The sequence below is a fragment of the Salvelinus sp. IW2-2015 genome, linkage group LG4q.2 (genome assembly GCF_002910315.2).
Source record: "Salvelinus sp. IW2-2015 linkage group LG4q.2, ASM291031v2, whole genome shotgun sequence".
Taxonomy (NCBI): domain Eukaryota; kingdom Metazoa; phylum Chordata; class Actinopteri; order Salmoniformes; family Salmonidae; genus Salvelinus; species Salvelinus sp. IW2-2015.
Genome location: NC_036843.1, coordinates 12310605 through 12326050, shown reverse-complemented (window position 1 = coordinate 12326050; position 15446 = coordinate 12310605). Strand labels below are relative to the sequence as shown.

At 42.8% G+C, this 15446-nt stretch overlaps 1 protein-coding gene across 3 annotated transcripts in view; it reads right to left on the bottom strand.

The window, feature by feature from the left end:
* Positions 1–15446, bottom strand: part of LOC111963328 (fibroblast growth factor receptor-like 1) — a 74438-nt gene that overhangs the window by 11755 nt on the left and 47237 nt on the right. For all 3 annotated transcript variants that reach the window (XM_023986686.2, XM_023986687.2, XM_070443375.1), the window contains 4 exons: positions 13889–14161; positions 3975–4061; positions 3566–3850; positions 2480–2833 (listed from right to left, as the gene is read on the bottom strand). In XM_023986686.2, coding sequence (XP_023842454.1) covers positions 2480–2833; positions 3566–3850; positions 3975–4061; positions 13889–14161 — 999 coding nt within the window. The remainder of the gene's footprint in view (positions 1–2479; positions 2834–3565; positions 3851–3974; positions 4062–13888; positions 14162–15446) is intronic.

Sequence of the window (15446 nt, the reverse complement as noted above, 5' to 3'; positions counted from 1 at the left end):
TGAGGAAAGAGAGAGATACGAGCTTCAATGCCAACAACACTCCTTCCGTGGCCTCCAACTGCCTCTTAAACGCTAGTAAAAACCAATGCATGCTTTTCAACCGTTCGCTGCCTGCACCCGCACGCCCGACTAGCATCACCACCCTGGACGGGTTCCGACCTAGAATATGTGGACATCTATAAGTACCTAGGTGTCTGGCTAGAGCTGCCAAACTCTCCTTCCAGACTCATATCAAACATCTCCAATCCAAAATCAAATCTAGAGTCGTGCTATTCTATTTCGCAACAAAGCCTCCTTCACTCACGCCGCCAAACTTACCCTAGTAAAAACTGACTATCCTACCGATCCTCGACTTCGGCGATGTCATCTACAAAATGCTTCCAATACTCTACTCAGCAAACTGGATGCAGTTTATCACAGTGCCATCCGTTTTGTTACTAAAGCACCTTATACGACCCACCACTGCGACCTGTATGCCTAGTCGGCTGCCCTCGCTACATGTTCGTCGTCAGACCCACTGGGCTCCAGGTCATCTACAAGGCTATGCTAGGTAAAGTGTCGCCTTATCTCAGTCACTGGTCACGATGGCTACACCCACACCCGTAGCACGCGCTCCAGCAGGTGTATCTCACTGATCATCCCTAAAGCCAAAACCTAATTTGGACGCCTTTCCTTTCCAGTTCTCTGCTGCCTGCGACTGGAACGAATTGCAAAAATCTCTGAAGTTGGAGACTTTTATCTCCTCAACAACTTTAAACATCTGCTATCCGAGCAGCTAACCGATCGCTGCAGCTGTACATAGTCCATCGGTATATAGCCCACCCAATTTACCTACCGTCACCCCCATACTCTTTTTATTTATTTACTTTTCTGGCTCTTTTGCACACAGTATCTCACTTGCACTGATCATCTGAGATTTATCACTCCAGTGTTAATCTGCTAAATTGTAATTATTCATTTATTGCCTACCTCCTCATGCCTTTTGCACACATTGTATATAGATCTCTCTTTTTCTACCATTTATGACTTGTTTATGTTTACTCCATGTGTAACTGTGGTGTTGTGTCTGTTCACACTGCTATGCTTTACTTGGCCAGGTCGCAGTTGCAAATGAGAACTTTTCTCAACTAGCCTACCTGGTTAAATAAAGGTGAAAAAAATTAAATTCAAATAAAAAATAAAAAACATGGTTAACTGCAAGAAACACGTGCCGTCATCATTGCTTTGAACAAAAAGGGCTTCACAGGCAAGGATATTGCTGCCAGTAAGATTGCACCTAAATCAACCATTTATCGGATCATCAAGAACTTCAAGGAGTACGGTTCAATTGTTGTGAAGAAGGCTTCAGGGCACCCAAGGAAAGTTCAGCAAGCGCCAGGACCGTCTCCAAAGTGATTCAGCTGCGGGGATCGGGGCACCACCAGTACAGAGCTTGCTCAGGAATGGCAGCAGGCAGGTGTGAGGTGCATCTGCACGCCACAGTAGGCGCAAGACTTTGGAGGATGGCCTGGTGTCAAAAGAAGGGCAGCAAAGAAGACAACTCTCTCCAGGAAAACATCAGGACAAAACTGATATTCTGCAAAAGGTACAGGGATTGGACTGCTTGAGGACTGGGTAAAGTAATTTTCTCTGATGATCCCCCTTTCTGATTGTTTGGGCACCCGGAAAAAAGCTTGTCCTGAGAGGACAAGGTGAGCGCTACCATCAGTCCTGTGTCCTGCCAACAGTAAAGCATCCTGAGACCATTCATGTGTAGGGTGCTTCTCAGCCAAGGGAGTGGGCTCACTCACAATTTTGCCAAAGAACACAGCCATGAATAAAGAATGGTACAACAAACTTCCTATCCTCCGAGAGCAACTTCTCCCAACCATCCAGGAACAGTTTGGTGACAAACAATGCCTTTTCCAGCATGATGGAGCACCTTGTCATAAGGCAAAAGTGATAACTAAGTGGCTCGGGGAACAAAACATCGATATTTTGGGTCCATGGCCAGGAAACTCCCCAGACCTTAATCCCATTGAGAACTTGTGGTCAATCCTCAAGAGGCGGGTGGACAAACCAAAACCCACAAATTCTGAAAAACTCCAAGCATTGATTATGCAAGAACGGGCTGCCATCAGTCAGGATGTGGCCCAGAAGTTAATTGACAGCATGCCAGGGCGGATTGTGGAGGTCTTGAAAAAGAAGGGTCAACACTGCAAATATTGACTCTTTGCATCAACTTCATGTAATTGTCAATAAAAGCCTTTGACATTTATGAAATGCTTGTAATTATACTTCAATATTCCATAGTAACATCTGACAAAAATATCTAAAGACACTGAAGCAGCAAACTTTGTGGAAATTCATATTTGTGTCATTCTCAAAACATTTGGCCACGACTGTAAGTGATGGGGAAGGTTTTGAAAGTTGGATTTTTGGGAGGCCAGGTTAAAGGTAATGATGTACTAGATGGCTGGCATCCTGGCTCTGGTCTTACCTGGCAGCACGGTGAGGAAAGCACTGCGGAAACTGTAGCCCATGGTGTTGGCACCCAGACAGATGTACATGCCAGAGTCCTCCTCCTTGGCGCGGGTGATGAGCAGCTTGTTGAGGTAGGAGCCGTCAGGGCGTGACCACACCTCTCCCGTTGGCAGCACCATGAAGCGATGGTCGCCCACCTCGATGGTGGAGTTGTACCGACTCTCCTCGTTGGACTCCACACGCTTGAGCCACTGGATGACTGGTTTGACATCGCTCCTCACTTTGCACTGGAATGCGGTAGTCCCCCCATAGTCCACTGTGGTGTTGACCGGGTGAGTGCCCGTCAAGATGGGTTTGGAGTTGGTCCGCCCTGCAGAGAGACATAATGAACGAACTGTCACAACTATTCCATATTTCAACAAGGCTGACTCTCTGCATGTACCAGCGTAATGGCAGTTATTGGCCTTTAGAGAGAAATACCACATGTAACACAAGAAGTATGTGTGATTAGTTTCCTCTCTCTCTGCTCCTGGTTGTACAGGACACACGTCTCAGGGGGAGGAGGGGTTCAGGGGGGTGGGGGGCTGGCAGACAGCTGGATCCTAATCAGCTCAAGATTGGAGGGGCTTGTGGTTGAGCAGCCCCCTCCTCCTCCCCCAACACACCAGAACACAACCCTCATTCTCAGACCTGCCTTCTCAATATGCTTCTCATATACGTACATGATTAGACAAGCACATTCATCCATGGAGTAGGGATATGAGTAAGACTTACTGATCAAACGCAGCCGTCTGACGAAGGTAGATCAGAGAGCAAGGATCTCCAAAAGGTTATGGTTCCTCCTCAAATCCAGACCCGACGTTACTATGATTACGTGGCAATTGTATCAACGTTCACATTGAGTTTCCATCCTTGATAGCCAACATTTATCATTATCACAACGTCCATAGAACTCAGTCTGCAGGACTGTGATACAGTATATAATACAGTATTTTATGGTTCTTTCCCCTGAGGAGTCTACCTCATACATTAGCTATGAGATCTTGGACTGACTCGTTAAGTGTATTTATAACTCAGGCCTCTGTGACTGTATGATACTTACGTATGACCTCCACTTTGTAGGTGGCGTTGATCTCCCCGGCTTGGTTGGAGATTCTGCAGGTGTACCTGCCGCTGTTCTCCGGGGTCAGGTTCCTCAGGCTCAGAGTCCACTTCTTCTGGCGCCCCTCGCCAACCTCGCGCTCCGTCAGCGGCCTGTCGTCCTTCAGCCACACAAGGTCTGGCCGAGGGTTACCGCTGGCTGTACACTTCAGCCGCACAGAGCTCCCCACTGGGCGGGCGATCACCCGTTTCCTCATTTTAGCAGGCTGTGTGAAGCGGGGACGCACTTTGGGAAAGGAGGAAAGAGAGTTTTGGGTTTACGACTTTGCAGAGATGGATAACAGAATCATAAAATATGACTCAATCTAATGCAAATAACTTTAGTAATGTTGCTTTCTTTATGATCTTACCTAGTTTTCCTGATAGGTGGTCAGGGTCATACTCTGACTCCACCCCACCAGGGACCCCTGGCCCAGTCTTATCAGCACCAGAGTCATCTGTAGGGGAAAGGGAACAGAACATTTATATTTTAACATTGCAAAGAAAATATGCAGCATATAATTGAACATGGTATAAAAGTTATGCCCAATACTCAAACAGGAAAGGCATTGGAGGTCTTAACAGAGGGTGATGACAGAGATTATGAAGTATGCCTATTAGGGTTTCACGAGTGTTAAACTTGAAAGACTTCTGTCGCCATTTGGGCTAACATCAACTGGAGTGACCTTCCAGTTCTGATCTCAGAGGGGTATTTTTCTTAGTTATTTCAAAGCAGTTTATATAATTAATTCACATTCAAAGCTGAACACTATCAAATATGTTGTTATTATGGAGTAGACACACGTTTTTAGTCAGATTCACCTCTCCTCTAACTCAGGACACAATTATGATGCTTATGAGTATTCCCTTACAAAAAAAGATTGCGGTTTTGAAACTGCAGTAAAAGTGCAGTAACTGCAGTCGACTGTGGTATTTTGAACTGAACTGCAGTTATACTGCACTCTAACTGCAGTTACACTGCAAAATTACTGCAGTAAAAAAAACAGTGTTATTTTGGATGCAGTATTTTCAGCATACTACAGTTATACTGCACTCTAATTGCAGTTATACTGCAGTGTACTGCAGTTATACTGCACACTGACTGCAATCTTTTTTCGTAAGGGATTCAGCAAGCAGTGGAAAAATGTTTCAGTTGAATTCAATGCTTTTTGTTTCACACTTTTTACATTTTCATTAACATGGCCCCCAGCCAAACAGGCACAGTAAAACACGCTTGGCTCCATCTGAGTAAATGTAGCATTTATAGATAGGATACACTGAGGGGGTACATGCTAAGGTCACACGCTGTAACATTTGGGAGTAATATGATCAGTTTTCATAAGTGCAGCTCTGGGAGACAGCTGTGGAGTTGATGTCATTGACTGACTGACTTCATGTGGTGGAGCTGAGACACGGCTTAGTGCATCAGTGAAACATAATAGATCATTTGTAATGCATATCCACTTTGTGAGGTGGACATTGATGAATTTATGGAATGTATCAAGTTCCTTTCCAACTACTACCATTCCTCAGAATACCAAACATTATGACCAATTATAGAAGTTCAACCAAAGCAGAGCAGGGTGTCAGATAGATAGATTACACATGCAACTACTGCACTAAATCACTTCATGCTAGTAGAGTCATTCACAAGTTTCAAATATTTTCAAATATACCAGCCCTGAGCTTGTCAGTTCTAACGTTGCCTACCTTCTAAAGCTGCACATTCTGAAGTATCCACTATACAATTCTGATAGTGACGTCAAACACATTCCATCAATTAAGTGAATGTGTTACTCAGTACTTAGAAAATATGTCTTATGGGGTACATTTCATAAATAAATATAAAATATATGTTCTATTGTCATACACCAGGGGTTCCCTAACTTTTTTGCCCACAACCCCATTGTGATATTTAACAAAAATGTCCGACCCCACCATGTAAAGAAAGTGATGTAATCAACGGCCATTATTTACTTTTTTAATTGGGGCTATGACAGTCTATTGTAAATCAATCCGACAGTACTTTTGACTGTATTTCAATCTGAAGATAGTATGTTTTGAAGTGACTGAAATGCATCAGAAAGGTATTGCGAAGTTGTGAAGACCATCAGGCAATAACATTTTGATATTCTTTTCCCCACAGTCTGATTTAGTGCCTGGTCTACTGAGTCCTGCACGGCTTGTGGGCATTGTAGAGGGAAACAGAAGACACCTGCTACTGGGGGAAAAAATTATGAATCAATGTTGTTTCCAAGTAATTTCAACCCCCAAAATCAATGTGATGGCATTGAATCAACATGGAAAACTAATTGGATTAGCAAAAAGTCATCAACGTAAGGGGATTTCGTCTTTTTTTCACMCAACTTTTAACCTAAATCCAATGACATGGTGAATTTTTTTGTTGATTTCACTTTGAATTCACGTTAGTTGACAACTCAACCAAATGTAAATCAAAAGTAAACGTTGAACTGAAGTCTGTGCCCAGTGGGATACGTGTTCCTAAGTGATGGGGTCATAATATTTTGTAGCTTAAACAGTTCAAAAGATAGAGCAACATTTGTAGGAAGAAAACAGACACCGCTCTGTTTATTATAACCACATCTAGCAGCTACCGGAGGTTACTGATGTAACCCCGCTTCTACGAACCAAGCACAAGTTTTCTCTCACGACCTCATTTTCAAATCAGGCGACCCCAAGTTTGGGAAACACTGCCATACATCTTGTACAGAGCCTGAACCCAGTGTAGCCTCCAGTAAAATTCGTCCAAATCCAGTTTGGCGCACACTCTGCGTTTGAATGGGGCAGGTAAAGGGACCAGATGTGGCTTCTAACCCCCCACTCCAGGCACCCTCCGACTTTCCCCAAACCCCCCAAAGCTGTCTATGGTTCTCTGGGCACAAAACTTCCATTGTCTGCCACCTCCAGCACCAGGCCCAGTCATGATGTCATGACTATATGAAGGGCTTAAACTGGCCAACTATAATAACCCATTCCCTTTAAAAAACAGCCTCCATTGGAAGATATATTTTTCTGCTGCTCACTTGGACTCTCCACATTCCTTCCAGTTCCTGAACTTCCCAATCCAAACAGAACACGGTCCCACGCTGCCCGGATTTTCTTTTCACATTTTTTTTGTTCCTGAATCTCTTTCCTCTCTATTTTCTGGAGGTCCTTAGGAACAATGGTACCCTTTATGAGTCTGGGCCTAAACTACTATCCTAGGCTGCTATTGTCTTTACACAATGTTGGCTCACTAGACCTGCAGACTGGGGGAAGACAGGACATCTCAGTGCTGCTACATAGTTGTTATTGTTGGAATAGTGAAAAATACAATTACCAGTAAAAGGAGAGGACTTGCAGGCCTCCCTGTCAATCCTTTTTGTGTCCTCTCTCTCTCCTTGAGAGGGGCCCTATCCTCCCTCATCAAAGAGTAACTAAGAACAGCAATCCACTCGGATTCTGCAGGACACAACTTTCAAGCAATAAAACATGTAGACTACTTTGTATTCCAATTGCATTACCAGAATGGAATATAACTTCTGATAAACACATCACATTTGTACATTTAGAGATGGAAGGGAAAGGCAAACACCCACGCACCCAGACACATTCAGTTACAGACAAAATGTTGGGAAGACAGGCAAAGTAAGCGGCTAACAACAACCAAAGAATCCATTGAAACTGTCTCTCTAGCCTACTGTACCACTGGGTCTGGTGCCCTCCCTTCTTTCTCTCCTCTTCATTCACAAATCCAGCCAAAGGTAGTAGGTCACTCTCACTCCCCTGGCCTTGAGCTTCAACTGAATCTCAGGAAAATGCCCCATCATTCTGTGTGTCACAATGAGTTTCAGATGTAGTTAGGGACATTCTAATGTCCAGAGAAAGTAATGAGTAGTGGCCTTACATCATCACTACATCATCAAACAACCACCATATGTTATCAGCCACACATAATGCAGTATATCTGGACAGTCAACAAAGTCTGTACTATCACTTCCACTACAGCACTTCTACTATCACTACCACTGTACTATAGAGATTTAAAGTATCCATGTAGAAATGAAGGCTACCATGATCCTCTATCTGTTTACATGGTCTGTGCTGTGTCAACACTGTGTTACAATATAAAAAACGGATCAGTGTAGATCGTGTATCTGTCTGTCTGTCAGTGTGGCAGTCATGTCCATATCTATTCCAGTCCACCAGCAGGAGGGGTGAGGGTGGGGGGGAGTTTAGGAGGGTCGGGTGGGAGTCAGTTGTCAGGAGACCACCCCAAACAGGGCACAAACAGCCAGCTGGGGGGATTGAGGAGGCGCCATGTTGCACTGGCTGACCAGATTCTTGGGATAGCTCAGGGGAGGACAGGCTGCCCACTGGCCGATTGGGAGAAGGATTGCTTCTACAGCCGCAGCTGGATGGAGAAACACCCTTATATCACCAGGACCACCCCCTTTTCTTTCTCTCACTATTTTCTCTCTTTCTTCCTTCCACATCTTCCATTTCTTTCTTATACCCCTATCCCATTGTTTCTCCGCTACTCGCCCTCTCCTTCTCTTCCCTGCCCTTCTTTCTTTCTGTCCTGATTAAAAAGTGAGTTGTGCACTACGGGCCTTGAGCTTCAAAGCCAGCCAGGATATTGAACAGCACTCTTTCTGAGCTCCAGTAAAAATAATCACTCAAATGATGGATGCTGTTTGCAGAGCTACGCTGGAAGCTAGCCAGTATTACACCTCCCATTTACAACACTTCAAATAAATCATCTCTGACAAGTCTACCAGCCTTCCCCACCAGGCATTGAACTATATACAAAAAACTATTAAAATGTCTAACAACTAGGTACATCAAGAGGTACAAACATTTCACCATTGATTGGAAATGTTCCGCTCACAATAATTATGGACCATTCTACCGTTTTTAGGCTGTCAGTTCTCCCAATGTATGACTTCCGTCCTGTAAATGTTTTAAAATGAGGCTCCCCTAATCTCCGTAGCCAAAAAAGCCTCTGACTGCACTGCACTCCTGATAGGACTATTATAAAAACAAACAAACTGGTGATGTGTGCCAGTCCCTGGCTGGAATGATGGATTAGAGAAGGACAAGGAGAGAGAGAGAGTAGAGCGAGGGAGAGGTATCTGTGGTCTTACAAAATAGAGATGTGGAATGACTGCTGAGAGACTAGTGTTGGGTTGTCACGCATTCACCACAAACAGTGGGAAAGAAAAACAGAACCAACTCCACCAGGCTTAAGAGCGAAGCCAAACAGTTTGTGGTGGAGATCAGAGAGGGTGAAAATAATGGTGTTCAGTTTAATAAAATACACATGAGAAAACAGTATCCCTCAAGAAAAAAAAATGCCTTTGAACTTTTAAAGGTAAGAGACATCTCTGTCCTGTGTGGGAGTAGATAATAATACAAGCAGGCATGTTGAACTTATCTTATAAACCTCCCCCTGTTTCAGCACTACTGAAAGCCTAAATACTTTTCATTTCATCAAACTGCAGACGCCAAGCTAAATAAATCAGTTTTAAGTTGCAAACACTACTACAGTATGTAAGCAGCAGGGTTGGAGAGTAATCTGATTACAAAAACCTTTAACTGTAATCAGTTACAATACCAGCAAAAAATATTGTAATCGGGTTACAGATACTTTTTAAAAACTAGAGGATTACTTCTTGGATTACTTTTAAATTCAGAAAGGATGTTTGCAAAAAAATACACTATGACACCTTTCTGTTTTCTCAATGACATTTAATTCAGCATTGAAAATAAGTTTGTTTGTTCTACCTGAGCGAGTCTGACCACAAATCAGAAACAACTATGATAACACACCAAATGCGTTTGATGGATCCTTCTTGTTTTCTTCGAATGCCTCTTCAGGGAAAAGTAATCCAAAAGTAACGGAAAGTAACCAGATTACGTTACTGAGTTTGGGTAATGACTGATTACAATTTTGGATAAGTAGGCTAACTAGTAACTGTAATGGATTACATTTAGAAAGTATCCTACCCAACCCTGGTAAGGCGAGAGGGAGAGATGCTATCTATCATTTGGATACATTGACTTGATTTATACAAATGGTGCTGTACTCTGCAATCATATGGATTGTTTTGAATTTAGCATGAACCACTGTAAATCATGTGGGCAACCTGAAACTTTGCACATTCGATAAATGTCTGCCAAAAGTAGTGCTCTTATTTTACATGTACAGTAAAATAATGTAAGTACAGTACAGTCATACACAATCATGAAACCATGACTTTCATGAAATACAGCTCTAGTGTGAATTTTGACATTCCTCCTCTTGGTATGTGTCTATAAATCTATTTTTATTGTCCAACAGATAAAACATTTTTTGGGGGGAAGGTGTACTTTTACCCCTTTTTCTCCCCAATTTTGTCATATCCAATTGGTAGTTACAGTCTTATCTCATTGCTGCAACTCTCCAAATGACTCGGGAGAGGTGAAGGTTGAGAGCCATGCGTCCTCCGAAACACGATCCTGCCAAGCCACACTGCTTCTTGACACACTGCTCGCTTAACCCGGAAGCCAGCCACACCAATGTGTCGGAGGAAAACCCATTCAACTGACAAAGCAGGTCAGCTTGCAGGCGCCCGGGCCCGCCACAAGGAGTCGCTAGAACGCGATGGGACAAGTTAATCCCGGCCGGCCAAACACTCCCCTAACCTGGACGACGCTGGGCCAATTGAGCCGCCTCATGGGTCTCCCAATCATGGCTGGCTGTGACACAGCCTAGGATCGAACCCGGGTCTGTAGTAATGCCTTAGACCGCTGCGCTTCTCGGGAGACAATCAACAGATCTACCCTCTCTCTGACCTCTCAGTCAACTTAATCTTTAACGTGAGCCAAAATAACTTTGTTAGAATAACACTTCCCCAGATCCGCATCTCGACCCTATGATACTACACTACACAACGGACACCATTCTCTTTACTTTCTGTTGTCCTGGTCTGATCTATGTGATTAGGGTTCTATCCCAAAACAAGGCCAGTTTGAAAAGCCATCACCTTAGTCGCTGTTGTAGCCAGCTACCACTCGGTACTGCCCTATAGAGTAATTGTACACTGGTCACTTTAATAATGTTTAAATACTGTTTTACGCATTCTAGTGATGGCTCATCCTACAGTATATAACTACTGCTGTAAACACCTTTTCTATTCATATACTGTCCATACTGTCTTTACACACCATTATATGTATATATATTTATATACCGTTCTCTGACATTGCTCATTCTGATATTTCTTCATTTCTTAATTTTTGAATTTTTCGTGATTATTGTGTTTTTTCTTAGTTCTTTTGCTTGGTATTATTACACTTTTCAAAGCACCAGCGATAACATCTGAAAATCTGTGTACGCGACTAATACAATTTGATTTGATCACAAGACCAGGAAGCAGCTCCTCCAGTCGGCCCCTGCCATCCACCCCCCTCCCCTGCAGGAGGTTCTGGACCTAATTAGGCATCTTAAACTAAACAGTGCTATCACACTCCAGTCCTCTCATTCATCACGCTCTACTCTAGCACAGAGTAAACTGTACTGTACAGTTGCTTGACTTGACTGAGAGTTACAAGTATGTCTCTTGCACATGAGACCATCATGTCCTCTTATAAGCTTTATGAAGTTTAATAGGTTAATGTTAAGGGGAATATGTTTCTTGTTGGACAATTCCAAGTTAAGGAGCCCCTGCTTTGACAAACCACAGCTTAGCCTGGGGAGAGGGAAGAAGTTAAGATCCGCTTGAGTCACAGAGGATGATGTAGTATGAAACAATATCCCATTCTCTCTGTTGACTTTGGGCTTAAGTGGTGAATGATATAACAGATATAGAAGAGGAAGGTATCAACTACAATCCCCCTTCCCAAATCCCCTTATTTCAAAGCCATGACTCCATGGTGCATGGCGTTGTCTTTTAACATCTGTAAATCTACAAGATCTTGACCTGAAGGAAAAGTTAATTGACTGACTTTGAAACACTTCCTTCGAAAGATGATGGCACGGTCTGAGTCATATGCATGGTTTCTGGGTAGCGTCATATTAAAAGTGATTTCACTATGAATGGTATTACTTGGCAAACTACATTTCGTCAGCCGGTGATTGTCAAGCAAATAACTGTCGGTCTCATGGTAATTGACAGTGATAAACACATTTAGCATCTGCTGGCTTCCACACATAGCCTACAAGCTACTGATGCTGACCTTTGGATCATCTACATTTTAAAAAGTCTAATAAATCCATGTAATATAGCCTACACCTTCACAACAAATCCATTATTTATTTTAGACAGGTCTAAAGAAGCATGATATGAAGAAACTGTAGTCTATTTCAGAAGAACAGAATAGCATACTCTGAGTTGTCCTTATGTTAGGTCCTGATGTGGCTATGATAAATGGCTGTGGGCTACACTAGTTAATTTAGCAGACAAGATTTTCTTCGAATTCCGTGGCATTATTTTATATTATGAAGAATACAATTTAACAAATATTTTCTCAAAACGATTTGAGGGAGTGCGCACATGCGGCTATTCTGTGTTGAGAGGTTAACAAAGATATAGGTATTCCTATATGCTTAATTTAGAGTTGTTAATGTAACTTTAGTTTTTCTACAAACGTTGGGCTATATGTTTTCATTTTTAATACATTGTAAGGCTGCATCATGCGACTCTAATGATGATTTGAAAAAAGTTGCTTGAAAGACATGAGCTCTGCTTTGTTTTTTGCGCAGGCTGTACACACTACATCAGTCACTCATTCACAATTTGACAAGCACTTGATAATCTCTAGAATTTCATGGCGGCATTCCCTTGTGACCGTAATGCACCCTAAAAAAATCCATGCCTTTTGCGACCAGTGGCCATTGTGCCCTTCTCCCTGAGTGCTGCGTGCTTCATCACGTGATCGGGTCTTTCTCACAGGCTACAAGTGAAGACAGACACATCGGGGATGCAACTGCGCGAGTCCTTATCCAATTCCGATATGCATATTGAAGATATTGGAAGAACTGTCCATATTTACTTTTCGTCAGCCAACAAGATGAGTACACCTAACGAACAGCAAAAGCACTAGCCTATGTCAATCTACTATCCCCCATAGTACAAAGGTTGACCTATTTTATTCTGTGCGAGAAATAAATATCGCAAACATAGTCTGGGACAGTTGTGGGATGCGATAGATCTCAAATTAATACAACCACTGGCATCAAAAAAAGTTTTTACGCAATATGGCTGACGCAACAGATCAGAATGTTTAGCTTAAAATGTTGATAAACTATTAGACTATTTCTTAACATTATAAGCGCAGCAATGCACACATGGTAGTAGGCTATAAGTGCAAATGTTCCATTAGCGGAAAACACCATTATCAAAAGTGACTGCAAACGCAATTATGCATGTAATGCTTTTATTATAAAGGTGCATTTTTAGGTGAAAATTATCTTCCTCAAACTTGAAACTCACGTGCTGCTTATGTATACCAGTTAGGCTCTACACCCCTTGTAAAGTGGATTAATGTGCTGAATTTAAAAAAGTTATTTGGCCACTTTAGTTGTGATATAAATCTTATTTAAACATATAGGCCTGTGGGCTAGGCGACATCAGGTGTGCCACTATGATTCGAAAAAGTCGCAAAAGAAGGCATTGTTTCTTATGCTGGGCATCATTCACAAGGGACAATATATAATTCACAATCAATCAGAATATTCTTGATTTAATCTGTTCTTTACATATACTAAATAATATATGTGTGGAATTTGTTTTGATTTAGAATGAACCATTATCATGCACCTGTATCGAAACAGGGGCATCAGAAAAAATACATGTCATCTATGCACTTAAATAGCGAATGGAGAATGCTTTTACCCGCGGTTAATTTTCATGCCAGCCAGGCAGGCTCTACTCCCGTTGTAAATATAAGCAATGTGCTTAATATTAGGAAAGTTGAGAAATAAATATAGTAGGCCTAGCCTTGTCTCACACAATTCCATAGCCTATTGAAATGTTCCGCAACATGAGCTCATGGGCTCTCATTAAGTGTTTGATTAGATTTTCCAACACATTTGCATTAATGTCAGAGTGATTAGAGGGACAATAGAGTGCTGAGTACCAGGCAGTTTGGTAGCCTAATAATGGCCAGCAGCAACATCAGAGCTTAGAGAAACCTAATTACCGTGACTAAACGGTCACGTGGAATTTGACTACCTTGACTCATGACTGCCGGTGTGGCGGTCACCGCAACAGCCCTAACCGCAAGACACCTTTCTACTTACCAATGACAATGAGGGTATAGTTGATGCTGACGCTGCCAAAGCCGTTGGTGGCTTTGCAGATGTATGTTCCAGCATCCTCAACCTCCACTTCCTTGATCTTCAGGCCCAGGCGGAGGATGCGGAAGCGGGTCCAGCCGCTGTGGATGTTGCGGCCGTCTTTGGTCCACATGATGAGGGGTGGCGGGTCTCCTTCAACAGGGCATGGCAGCTTGATGGAACTCCCCAGGTGCACTGACTGTCTATGGGCCACCCTCTCAGCCACCCGCGGAGGTCCTGGAGCAACACACAAACAATCGATGAGTTTAACTTTTGGCCTACATTTTATTTAAACATTAAATACAAAGACTAGATTGATATACAGTACTTTACTTTAAGACATGAAGGTCCGTCAATACGGAAAATTTCAAGAACTTTGAAAGTTTCTTCAAGTGCAGTCACAAAAACCATCAAGCGCTATGATGAAACTGGCTCTCATGAGGACCGCCACAGGAAAGGAAGACCCAGAGTTACCTCTGTTGCAGACGGTAAGTTCATTAGAGTTAACTGCACCTCAGATTGCAGCCAAAATAAATGCTTCACAGAGTTCAAGAAACAGACACATCTCAACATCAACTGTTCAGAGGAGACGGCGTGAATCAGGCCTTTATGGTCGAATTGCTGCCAAGAAACCACTACTGGAGGACACCAATAAGAAGAAGAGACTTGCTTGGGCCATGAAACACAAGCAATGGACATTAGACCGGTGGAAATCTGTCCCTTGGTCTGATGAGTCCAAATTTGCTATTTTTGGTTCCAACTGCCGTGTCTTTGTGAGAGTCAGAGTAGGTGAACGGATGATCTACGCATGTGTGGTTCCCCCAGTGAAGCATGGAGGAGGAGGTGTGATGGTGTAGGCGTGCTTTGCTGGTGACACAGTCAGTGATTTATTTAGAATTCAAGGCACATTTAACCAGCATGGCTACCACAGCATTCTGCAGCGATACACCATCCCATCTGGTTTGCACTTAGTGGGACTATCATTTGTTTTTCAACAGGACAATGACACAAAACACACCTCCTGGCTGTGTAAGGGCTATTTGACCAAGGAGACTGATGGAGTGCTGCATCAGATGACCTGGCCTCCACAATCACCCGACCTCAACCCAATTGAGATGGTTTGGGATGAGTTGGACTGAAGAGTGAAAGAAAAGCAGCCAACAAGTGCTCAGCATACGTGGGAACTACTTCAAAACTGTTGGGAAAGCATTCCAGGCTGGTTGAGAGAATGACAAGAGTGTGCCAAGCTGTCATCAAGGCAAAGGGTGGCTACTTTGAAGAATCTAAAATCTAAAATGTATTTGGATTTGTTTAACACTTTTTTGGTTACTCCATGATTCCATAAAAAAAAAGAAAAACCCTTGAACGAGTATGTGTGTCCAAACTTTTGACTGGTACTCTACATCCATAAACGACATATTACACTCAGTCATATTTCATTTGAAATGAATTGAAAACAATTTATATCTGAATTGGGCTGAATTGAATGAAGCAACATCTCTTGGATGCTTTTAGGGAAGAT